General features: G+C 40.5%; 1 protein-coding gene across 2 annotated transcripts in view; it reads left to right on the top strand.

Moving 5' to 3' along the window:
* Nucleotides 1-12,837, top strand: part of mtss1 (MTSS I-BAR domain containing 1) — a 61,780-nt gene that overhangs the window by 44,227 nt on the left and 4,716 nt on the right. For both annotated transcript variants that reach the window (XM_085776843.1, XM_085776842.1), the window contains exons 7-10: nucleotides 8,614-8,771; nucleotides 8,891-8,998; nucleotides 9,273-9,370; nucleotides 9,561-9,639. In XM_085776843.1, coding sequence (XP_085632969.1) covers nucleotides 8,614-8,771; nucleotides 8,891-8,998; nucleotides 9,273-9,370; nucleotides 9,561-9,639 — 443 coding nt within the window. The remainder of the gene's footprint in view (nucleotides 1-8,613; nucleotides 8,772-8,890; nucleotides 8,999-9,272; nucleotides 9,371-9,560; nucleotides 9,640-12,837) is intronic.

Genomic DNA, 12,837 nt, shown 5'->3' with positions numbered 1-12,837 from the left:
GTTTTATGGACTCGTCTGCGATCTGGGAATACAGAAATGTCACTTAAAGGTCAGAGCGATCAGGAAATAGGAGTGAGACAAACTGACAGACGAGAGAGAGAGAGAAGCCAACAGTTTGTGCTCTTATATCTGGAGATCAATCTGAAGATTAGTTATTGCCGATAGAAGCGATCAACAAATCTACAGAAATAAAACTCAAGACAGATCGGCTCCGAGAGGTAGTGAGCAAATTAAATGCAAAGAGAGAGTCAGAGCCACAGCGTGACACACTGTCACCATGTAATCACACACACACACACACATACATACACACACACGCCAATACACCCGAAGAACACATAGCAGGGAACCATAATGGTTTCTGTACACTCACCAATCAGGACTTAACATTGTAATTATCCCTGCTGTAGCGTGTGTGTGTGTGTGCGCGCGCGTGTGTCCATATAATAAGTAAGGACAGATAGAAGGACTAAACTACTTTAGCTGTTGTTGGTAAAAGAAAACTATTCTTAACAAAAGCCCAGTTATTTTCAGTCTAGGAAAAAAAACAACCTTTTTGCTGTGTTTTTTTTGTGGATCAGCTGTGTTGAATATTTGGTTCCAGTTTGTCCTCGACATTACACTCTGCTCTCCAACACACACACACGCACACACACACAGCAGACACTGACACAGTTTCAGTGGGAATGAAACATGTTAAGGAAGCTCAGTTTTTACTACAATATTTAATACCACTACTACTAATATTACAATAATAACTTTGTTTATATAGTGTTTCTTTAAAAACACAATTTCCAAATTGATTGATAGCCTAAGTTCTTTGATGAGCAAATTAAAAACAATTGTAGTCAAAGGAAATAAGTTAAAGCAGAAGTAAGTGGTCCGGTCGTTTTGGCTAATGCTGCGTTCCAGGCAGGCTTTTGAAATCGTAAATTACAGCTTCAAGTCACAACTTACGACTTTGTAGCGTTTCAGGCAACCTACCGGTGTTTTTCCGACCTGTTTTACCGGTGAAAGTCACTATAACGGCCACTCGTAACTTCTGACCGGTGAACTCGTACCAGATCGAACTGGTACCACTTCACGGTCGGAAAAATACGAGTTTCCTTGAACGCACCATAACAGTCCTCGTCGCTACGTCACCACATTCACGGCGTTCCTTGGCTGCACACACAGCCCTGCATGCCGTTCTCTCTCCTCATTGGATAAAAACTGTAGGATACGATAAATGTTTTCTCTTCGGCTCAGAGCAGAGCAGAGTGACTGACAGACCCGTGTTTCAGTCCAAACACTCTATGTAAGTGATTGCTGTCGGAAGATATAACTATTTAAGACTATATTAACACAAATATATCACTTACTTCTGCTTTAACTTATAGAAACACACATGTATGGAGGTAAACACAAGTAAACCAATGAAATGTCATCTGGAGATGATAAAAAGATTTTACATACGTATGTAAATAATTGATTTTCCTTGTGTTTTACAGGCAATTACCATCTCTATTTTTTCAGTTCACTGAAGTTCAGTCTTTTTTTTATGTAGAATAAAGGAAAGCTAAATAACAGTAAACATCTGTTCCATCCCTAATCGTCACATATGATTTTGTGTGTGCGCTCTGTCATTATGTGGTGTGTAACCACTTCAGATAGGGAATCTCCAGCTGCAGAGACAGACAGATAAACTGAGGAGAATTGAGGAAACTGAAAGTCATAAAGAGTCTATATGGATGTACAGCAGCATAATGAGACACACATTGTTCATGTTTTTCATACTGTGAATGAATGAGTCATTGTGTGGGAGTGAGGTTGAAGGTTGAAGGAGGTTGATCATCACTAGGCTATACCATACCATAATCACATGCAACTTTTAAACCTAGACGTTTTAATCTGCAACGTTCAGCACTTTAAAGCTAGGGTCAACGTTGAGAAAGGGGGGGATGCTTTTTTCAAATCTTTCTCATCGTCTTTCTCTCAAAGCTTTAATCAAACACGACTTGTTTGACGGAGGAATCACAAGACTGGACACAACGTCACTGTATGAAATTAGCGTGAATGAGAGGACAGATGACAAGCTGAGCAATGTCAGGACAGAAAATGGAATAAAAGGGGGGAAGGGTTAGAAAGGGGAGAAGAAGAAGAGGCAGGGTGTAATGATGGAAACAAACAGATGGGAATTCTCAATGTCAAGTAAAGGAGAAAGAAGAAAGACAAGAAGTTTGAAGATGGACAAGAGATGGATGGATGATGTAATCATCTCTTTCTCAAGTAAAGAAGAGGAAGACAGAGATGATGTCATAAGGTCCTCGAGAGGAAAATAGATGGAGAGACAGGAGAAGAGAAGAAAGTTAACGTAGGTCACAAGAGACACAGTGGGGGGAGATATTAACCAACCTCAGAAAGAATTTGATTGGGAAATAGTAATTAGGGGTTGATTGGTCCAAATTGGTTCCCAGTATCCACGGCACAATCCTGGACTGGAGTCAGTGGCGTTCTCCTGGAACAACGTTCATTACCATTCAATCCCTTTTTATTTGAAGTTAAGTTTATTCACATTGGGTTCACATTCATTTTAATCTGTTTCAGTTGTTACCTGGTTTAAAAAAATAGGTTTTATCAAGATTTTGAGGTCAGATTTTAATTGAAACTTGGCACTATACTGGTTTCACTATGTTGAATCATGAACTTCTGTAATGGACACAACACTGGGAGTGAAGATTCTCCTTTATTCTCTCTCTGTAAAAAACAAATCCACCATGGGGCAGATGACACATTCAGTCATACAGTCTGATGCTGATGCTGACACATCCTTTGATTTTAATATTGTATTTTCCATTTGAAGCTGCAAACAGCTGCACTCTGTGTCAGTGTTCAGTTTATAATATGATCAAAGTTTCCAATCTGGACTCTGTGTCGTCCAGCAGGGAACATGTTGGTGCCTCTTTAAATCAAATTAAGCTCAAAACGCGTAACAACAGACAGAAATAGTCAGTATGTCTTGTTGATTTAAGAGTAATTGTTCAAACTGCACTGAATCATCGACCTCAGCTGAGCAGCTGATCGCAGCATAAACAGGCTGATAAACGCGTGTGTGTGTGTGTGTGTGTGTGTGTGTGTGTGTGTGTGTGTGTGTGTGTGTGTGTGTGTGTGTGTGTGTGTGTGTGTGTGTGTGTGTGTGTGTGTGTGTGTGTGTGTGTGTGTGTGTGTGTGTGTGTGTGTGTGTGTGTGTGTGTGGAATGTGAGCAGACTGGTTTTATGGCTGAAGAACATGCAGCTAATGAAGCTCTGAAGCACTGAGAGGTTGTAACTTTTGGTTTCACTCTTCATGCCTCATTTACAACTGCTCTGTGAAATTCCTCAACTATTATTGAGATAATTTGTGATTGTTTTCATACCAGAAAACATTTCCCTGTCCTCCCTCTTCACATGTACAGTAGTTCAAGATTTTCAGGTGCAGTTCTGAACACATACAATCCAGACATTTAGTGTTTGATGTATTATGCTGTGTAAAGGTTATTATTAGGACTGTCAAAGTTAATTCGATAACACTTTTTGTTTTGTTTTTTGACATGTGATTAATGCATGTTCTGTCACACTGACCCATATAGTTTAAAGCTTCAGTTGGTAACAATTATTCAGTCATATTTGCTGGAATTGTCACTATATTCTGATGGTCAGACATTAAATGAGTAATTTAGGACAAAATCCAACTCCTCTGGCTCCACCTACAGCCTGTAATCGTATTTGCCAAAATCCACCGCGCCCGACGATTCTCCACCAGTCAGGTAGAGGGAGCAGGAGGAGCAGCCAATCGCCGCTCCTACACGTCGTGCTATGGATACGGTACATCTTTTTTTTTTTTTTTTCTCTCTCTGTGGGTGCGTTCATGGCTACTTTGTGTGTGTCTGTGTGTGTGTGGGGCGTTTGGCAGAGGTTCATAAAGGGACCTGACGGAGTATTGTCTTGAAATTTCCGACCAAGTCGCGGAGTTTACTTTCACTTTCGTCAACTTACTAACTGGAGCTTTAAATCAGTTTCTGCAAATGAAGCCGTCGTTGTTCGAGAGTTTCTGGAAAATATGTATCATTGTTTTTGGTTAATGTATGATAAAGTTTCATTTGCATAAAGCATGATTGTCCATTATTAAACACTTGAAAAATTCCCCCCTTCAGGTATTTCTCAAACAAAAAAAAAAAAAGGGAGTAATTTGGGATTAATCATGATTAACTACTTTTATTGACTGACAGCCTTAGTTATTATATAAATGAATAAAAACCCATGAATTGGGGCGCCGTTTAGCTCAGTTGGTAGAGCAGGTGCCTGATATGCAGAGGCTATAGTCCTCGTCGCAGCCAGCCCCGGATCAAATCCTGACTCAGGTGGCCTTTTGCGGCATGTCATTCCCCTTTTCACCTCCCCATTTCCTCTCTCTCTCGACTATACTAAAGACAAAAAGACAAAAAATATATATATACTTAAAAAAACAAAACACAAGAATCAACAAACAACAAATATACCTTTTTACTTATAAAAAAGTTCAGTAATAGAGGAATTAGGAACTATTTTCAGAGGCGGATTAATACTCATTCTGTGCTCTATTGAGTAATCCATCTGCAGGATGATGCACGTGGGACTGAGTGGAATTAAACTACACTCTCTGTGTGTGTTCATGAAAACAAGGCCACGTCGTTGTGGCCCATTGATGTGTTTTTAAATAGTTCCTAGACAACAATGGCGCTCTGTGTCACAGAAGGACATCAGGCCTTTGGACACAGAATTAGATCAATTAACTGTTGGGTTCGGTCTTTAATGGAATTTGTTGACAACGAGAAAAATGTACAATATGATCAGTTTTCCTTTATGTTCCCATTTTGAATAAATGTGAGGGAGAGATGTTGTTCTGTGGGAAGTGTAGTCCAAGGTCACAGCGATGGGGGCGGGGGCGGCTCGTAATGACGCGTCTCAGGTTAAGTTAAGTGTGTCTGAGTTACAAAGAATTAAATTAGGATTAAGTTACTTAGACCTTGGCTAACATGAGGGATTGCGTTGGCTGGCCTTTCCCTCCCTTCATTATTTACCGCCACAACAGCTTTGAGAAAAATATGTTACAGTCAGGACACGAAGGGCTGCTCCAGGTGAGAGCGCGACTGTTGAGGAAACTTCCATGTTGTGACCTAAAAGGCTGGAGATCTGTTCAGAAACAAACCTGACGTGTTGTTACAGAACATTTCCCAGCTGCTGAGAATTAGCTTCATGTGAACTGTGTTTCACCTTTAACACAGCGTCTGAGTCCACAGAGCTTCTGACTTCAGGTTTGTGTTTTCCTGGGTTCGGAGCCAGAAGCGGAGTCTGTCCGACAACACTCGTCTTGTCTGTGTGTTTCCACGGAGGCCAGACGTCAGGCAGACCCATGGCACGCCGACACTGAGCCTCTGTTAGCGGCGTGGAAACGATCCTCTGTCCTCTCCATGCTCTCGCTCACGCACCTGAGTGAACAGGCCGTGTTTAGGTTGAGCTTTGTCACACACAGTCTGCAGTGTGTCTGTGTGTGTGTGTGGCTGAGGAAAGTGCTGCTTACTGTTTTCAGCAGGATTTACTGTCTGCGTCTCTGTTTTTCTGCCCTTTTCTCTCCTGCGACTTCACAGAGAAGATTTGTTTATCTCCTGTCAGCTGGAAAATTATCTGAACAGTTGAACAGACGCTGGAGATCAGCTCATGAGATCCTTCTGGTGATCTTGGATTTCAGATATTAGATATTCAAAGTAACAATACTGCAGTGTAATCAGGTCTCTAACAAGCTAGAGCTATGCGTTTGAGAAAGACTCAAATCAGCTGATTAAATCAGCGTTGACCCCAGACATATAAGTATCTTTGTATGTGTTGGATGATAAGAACCAACGTGAACACTTTATTATGCCTCCAAACTTTGCAAGTGAATGTCTGAGTTAAATTGAAATTGATTTCTTTGCATACGTTGTCTACTAGAATAAAATAGTTGTTACGTTTCATTCTTTTATTCAATTTATGGTTATTACATTTATACAGGAAATGAATTATTCATTATACTTATATATATATATATATATATACATATTTTATGTGATTATATAATATATTTATATTTATGTTGTACTTGGTAAATACATTTCTAAACATGTTGGGTTTATATATTATATTGGTTTTATATAGTATAAAGAAAGTGAAAGCATGAGAAGGAACGAGAATTTCCCAATTAAAGTGGGTACTTCTAGTTGTGGGGGGGGGGGGGGGGTCAGCTCAGCTCTGTCCATTGTTCTTTAACTCCTCAGCGCTGGTGGAAACTCGTGCTCCCTCCTCCACTTCTGGACTTATTTTTACATTGAGTGGGTGTGTTTCCACAGCTGGGTGGTCTGCAGGTCAGAGCTGCGTCTGTCTCCGTCTCTACCTGCAGGTTCAAGCCCACCGGGCTCAGACTCAGTCACAGCTCCTCGGCTCATCTGAACCTTTGGTGGGTCAGACTCAGAGTGAAATATCTGTCGGAAATGTTTGGTGGATTGTCATTAAATTGTCACCAGGTTGAATTTCCACTGTGTCCAATACTTTGGTTTATTACTATTTACACCAAACACCAAGTCTGTTACTATCACTGACTTTGTGTTTAGGGCTAATTAGCAAACGTTAACATGCTGACACACAATCCTGAAATGGTTGCTACTGCAGTGTTAGCATTTAAATATCAGAATTGATCAGGATCAGAATACCTTATTTATCCCCAGGGGGAAATGCTATAGATATGTTACAGCTGTTCCAAGAATAGAAAATATGAAGATGAAAAGAAAATAAAGATAGAGATATACATGTACAGGTTAAATTTATACATGAAATATGATGTTTTTATATAATATATATGAGAAACAGAGAATATGAAATGTAAATGTGAGTAGATGACAACATCATAGTATTTGTATGAGTGAATAAATAAGTTATGGTGAATGTAGCAGTGAGGCTGTGGAGCAGCTTTGAAAGCAGAGTTTGTAGCGAAGAGTGTGGGGACACCCTGAGTGTTAAATATGCTTTTTCATCAGCGTTACAACGATGCATTGAACCAGTGTTCACAGCCTGATGTTGCTCTTTGCAGCGCTGCAGTGAAACAGCCGACAGTCGGATGAACAGACTCACGATGATATAATATGCAAAAAAAGAAGAAGAAGAAATCCGAGGCACATCAAAGCCTTTACCATAGCTCAGCTCACACCGACGCTGTTCAGCTGGAAGCCATCGTCACTTCTGTGGCACAATATAATGTAATGCCATGTAATATGTTAAAGGCTTTTTATCATCATACCTAAAGACTCAGACTGTCATCACCTTTAGACCACTAGTGTAATCTCTCCTTTCTATGATGATATAACATCTATGACCGTTTTACATGTGGGACATGTTTTATATATTTTTTAATATTTGAATGAAAAATTGAGCTTGTTGTTTCATGTTTCGCTGCACACGAGGGTTTTATCTTTGCTCCAGTTAAATCTCAGCAGGATATAGTGACATCTCTGGTGTAGGAGCAAATCATTGTCCGGTGTGCAGCTGAAACAAGTCTGATGTGGAAACGTGGACTTGTCCAGAACGGACAGGAACAACGTGGCTGGATCACACCACTATGATTAATTTTTAATCCAGACTCAATCCTGGTTTGAGTGGAGTTTTACAAGTCAATTTAAACTTGTGTTTTTGAGATGGATTTGAACAGTTAATGGCCCTCTTATTTAAACCAAGTGTAATTTCTAATTCAATCTTAACCAATTTTAAACCCGGTTTCACTACAACTCTGATTGGGATTCATTTTACATTAAATTAATTAAGCCTTGTAATTGCAAATCATCATTCCGTATTTTTCAATGAGAAACGAGTCGGGTAACAAATAACGTAGTAGATCACATCAAAGAGAGAAGGCTGCGTCATGTCTGTGTTACTGTTTCTCCCAGTCTGGTTGCCTCATGCTTTACTGGCGCTGAATTATCAATGAGCTATAAATATGGAATAGATGAGTGATTAGATCAGTAGTTGAGGTGTCACTGACGGTAACGTGAATACAGCAACCTGCGCTCCCACTGTGGTACATGTTTAACACTGGTTTTCTGGCTCAAACAGAGTAACAAGGTCAGACAGCATGTGTGTGACAAACAGCTGGTTCTGTCTGTGTGTGTGTGTGTGTGTGTGTGTGTATGTGTGTGTGTGTGTGCTCATGTGCTCATGTGTGTGCTCGTCTGTTTCATTACGTGAGTTGTGTAGTGTTGTCCTGCCTCCTGCTGGTCATATCTGAGTATCATAGCCTAAGTCTGTCACTGAGATTTAACATCATGTCAGGGTATGAAGGGCTTTAATTATTGATTAGATTTTTTTCTATACATTTTTAAAGGGTTGTTCTGCCTTTGGTTTATCTCCTCTACAAATCATACAGCAGAGAATAATATTGTTGTTTACTGATACTTCCCTCTTACTATCATTTACTATGACAACGTGTTACCACATTGTGCAGTCTTTTTGTTGTGGTCTCCACTTGAAACATCTGTGAAACCTAAATCAAAGTCACATTTCTAACATCAGTTGCTCCTGCGTGTGTTTCCGTAGGGAAGGACGAAGTGCGGGGACAGCTGGACAGTGCGCTGCAGGACGTCAACGATCGTTACGCCGTCCTGGAGGACACGGAGAAACGAGCCGTGTGTCGGGCGCTGATAGAGGAGAGAGCGCGATACTGCAGCTTCGTCACCATGCTGAAGCCTGTGCTGGTCAGTTCACACAGAGACACTCGTACATCACAGAGGCAGCTTTTAAATTAAGCCTGTGTACGTCAACCACGCCGGTCGCTAATGTGTGTGTGTGTGTGTGTGTGTGTGTGTGTGTGTAGGACCACGAGATCAACATGCTGGGTGAGGTGACCCACCTGCAGACTATTCTGGAGGATCTGATGAACCTGACGGCTGAGCCCAGTAAACTCCCCCCAGCCAGTGAGCAGGTAGCTGCTCCTCCTCTTCCTCTTCCTCCTCCTGATGTTTTGGTGACCTTTGACCTTTCAGCTGTGACCTAGTTTTAACAGATTTGCCTTTAATCCCTAGTATTGAAAGTTAATGTTTAATTTCTGATTGTTGGTTGTTGTTGTTGTTTCAGTCTTAAGTGAGCGAGTGCACCGGCCGAGTGCTAGATAGAAAACCAGCTTTAACTTTGTCTCCATCCGCTCAAACACACACAATCACCTGAGCTGTCGTCTTTGTGTTGTTGTTGTTTTCCAGGTGATTTCAGACCTGAAAGGTTCTGATTTCAGCTACACCTACCAGACGCCTCCAGCTTCTCCAAGCGGCACGCTGTCCAGGAAGAGCAGCATCAGCAGGTAACACTGTTTCCATTTCGTACAGCTACACTATATCAGACTGTATTTAAATCAGGAGTTTTTTATTTATTTACCTTTTAGTTTTGAGTTGTCTCATTTTATCCAAAATCCAAAGAAACTTAGCATATTTGACACATATGTAACACACCAGCAATTAACTGTGGTGTTTGTTTGTTTGTTTTTTTCATAGTAATTATCATTCTGGATCAGTGAGACATGTTCCCTCCTTGGACTCAATCAGCTGTGCTGTGGACGGAGTACACATCCAGGTAACACACACAAACACAAATCTTAAAATGTCCAGAGTGTTTTTTTGTTTTTTTTTAACATGTAACTTCTTTGTAGGGTTTCAATAGTCAACAATACTCTAACAGATTATATGTGATATACCACATAAAGCCAAAGGTATCTGGACGCACCATGGAGACTCTTGATAATCAAAATCTGAAAGTTGCATCCATAATTAATTTTTGAGCAGCAAATTCAGGCCGATGGTTTTGGTATCGCACAGTAAAAGTCACATACAGGTGAAATCTCAGTGTCCAAATACATTTGGCATCAGTGTTACTGATGAGTCAACAAATTTCAGCCAAACTCAATGAATAAAAGGTACATTTCACTCAAAACACTTCCACAACCCCCTCCAAAATACAGTGCAAGAGACATGGACCTACAAAATAAAAGCCTTTTCACTTAACACACACACACAAACACACCCACACTGCTCTAATCCTCTCCTGTGTGTAGCGCTGCTCCTCCCCCTATCTGCTGATTGGCTCGGATGAATGTGGGCGGTCCCTCAGCGAAGGGAACTCTCCCTCTCGCCTCGGTCGTCAGGGCAGCCGTGGTCGCTATGGTTACGCCGCCGGCCACGGCCACCATCCGGCGTCAAGCCACCGCGTTAGCCGCAGGGACATGACCACCGTGAGAAAAACACTCCATCCCTCCTCCTCCTCCTCCTCCCCCTCCCCCTCTTCCTCCTCCCCCAAGCCCCGCCCACCGTGTCGTAGCCGTGTGTCTGACTCTCATCGTCACGTTCATCCCCGGTGTTGACATTAGCTCACACTCAGTTTATCCCCGTTCATCTTGCCCACCCCAAATGTCTCAGGTCAAACCATGTTTACATCTTTAATCCAGCTGTGGTTCCACTTCACATCTGTTTTTTCTACATTTTTTCAACTCACTCCATTAAATGTGTGTGTGTGTTCACGTGCAGAGTGACCGGTGCTGTGTCAGTGTTTGTCCACATGTGTTTACTGTACAGTGTGTTTTTGTTTTTGTCTTTTTTTTACTTTTTAGTTCTGTCTTTGGATGTGTTTTTGTTTTTGTGTCTGTCTATATCTGTTGCCACCAAATGACACCTGACGTGAATCATTTTGATATCGATAACAATTAATTAATGATTGAAATTTTCTTTATTCTTACCGACTCGATGCCCTAGAGCAAGGCACTGAACCATAAACCACAGAATTAAGTGTTTGGTCTGTAAAATGCCAGAAAATAGTGGAAAACACAACCTTTCACACAGTCCAAGCATATAAAATCACATATATGCTCGTTTTGTCTGATCAACAACTTAAAACTCAAAGATAAATCAGTTTATAATCTAATAAAACAAGTGCTAACACTAAAAAGCTGAAACTTTGTTTTTTCTTAATATGCTGATTGAAGCACTTATCTGTATCTGATAATTACCCTGTCGCTCGGTAAATTAACTTCATCATTTCAGCTTTTTTCGTTTTGTTTTGACTAAAGGAGGTGATGAAACAGCTGCAACATATAAAACAGCAGGTGACACCCAGTTACTGGATCTTAATCAATATATTGTTCCAGTATGTTTTACCCTCCCACTCTGCGTTCACATCATCTTACCCTGCAAACCTGAGCCGGCCCCGGTCCCGCTGTCAGACCCCTCGTCACATTTGTGTCGTGGATATTTACACTGGTGTTGATGTTGGTGTCAGTGGTGTCTCGTCAGTGGTCCTGTGATTACAGACTGTTTTATTCTCCTGTAAGGTGATGACAGAAATAAACCAAGTCTCTGTGTTTTCAACTGAAGGGTTTATTTACAAAGTATGACATTAAAAAGTGTGACAGTAAACTGTGATTTACTCAGGCACTGTGATGTCATGTTGTCAGTCACTGGTCGCTTCGAGGATTTCTTGTTTTTAACTCATCGTCAACAAATCTCAGCAAGAGACCAAAACCGTTGTTGAATTCATCCTGTTGTGACAAGATCAGATCAAAGATGGAGGCATCAAATTCCCGTCTTGTTGTCACTGTGTTAAAACACCTGAATGAGTCACTGTCACGTGTTCCTCCACCACCATGAACACACACTGAAGTTTACTTGACTCAATGTCTCCAACACACGTCCTACTGCCTTGAAACACTCAGAAAACCAAAGAGAGACGAATCCACCACTGAAAATTGTCCCCAACAAAAACACAATTTCCTAATGACAGTGAAATTTGCAACAGAATTACTGATCCTTTTAAACTTATGACAGCGTATAGTGCCAAAATTTTTGGGACTTTTTGTGTGTTTTTTTTCTATCAAGGAAGGAAACATAACTCTACACTTTGAAGGTTGGAGAGACACTGCTTGCGTTTCATTATTGCAAGATCTTATTAAACTTTACTTTAAAGTTGGATTAAGTTGGATTTAGCAACAAGGAAAGATCTGGACAGTGCCGTAAACTGTGCCTATTTAGAGTAGACATACGTTTCCTTCCTTGACTGAGTTTCTATCGTTTTTTTCCAACAAACGTTCAGTTATTTTCCTCATAGATTAATTAATTTGAACTTTAAAATTTACCACTGCCCACCCCACTCCTACCTCCACTCCCAGCTTATTTTCTTTATAAATTGTATACATGGAACGATTTATTTGTCATTTTTTATCTTATTTTTATTCGTTTTGATTAAGATCTATGTCACTGATCTTTGAGCCGACAAACAGGCACGTTGTAGGTTCTGGTCTTTTCATGGTTTTTGTTGACAAGAAGAAGAGCAGACAATAACGTCTGTCTTTATCTCCCATGAGTTTATTTTAACGTTATGAAACTGTCACTTTGGATCCAAACTTTTCAGTTACAGTTGGTTATTTGTCATCACCAGAGGTCACTTTGGGGAAACCAGCTCAGTCCTGCAGCTTATTATTATTAGTATATAATATATTATATTAATAAATAACAGCGCAGTTTTCCCCCAATAGAATAAAAAGATATGCAAAGAGAGTTTGCGATTAGAAGGACTCTTTATTTTAATGAATAAAGCTAAGCTAACGAGCTGAATGTTTTCCCTGCAGAGACTTAGATTTTCCACAACTTGACAAATGTAAATTATTATCATTGCAATTTGTGTTGATGTTCACAGACCAGCAGCCAAAACACAAGTCCTGCCTGATACAATGAAAACTGCACATTCTCATCGTTTTGGAAAAAATATTTGTCTTTTTCATCAAAT

The sequence above is a fragment of the Trachurus japonicus genome, chromosome 5 (assembly GCF_045865225.1).
Source record: "Trachurus japonicus isolate A0001 chromosome 5, Traja_1.0".
Taxonomy (NCBI): Eukaryota; Metazoa; Chordata; class Actinopteri; order Carangiformes; family Carangidae; genus Trachurus; species Trachurus japonicus.
This window is presented reverse-complemented; position numbering and strand designations above follow the sequence as displayed.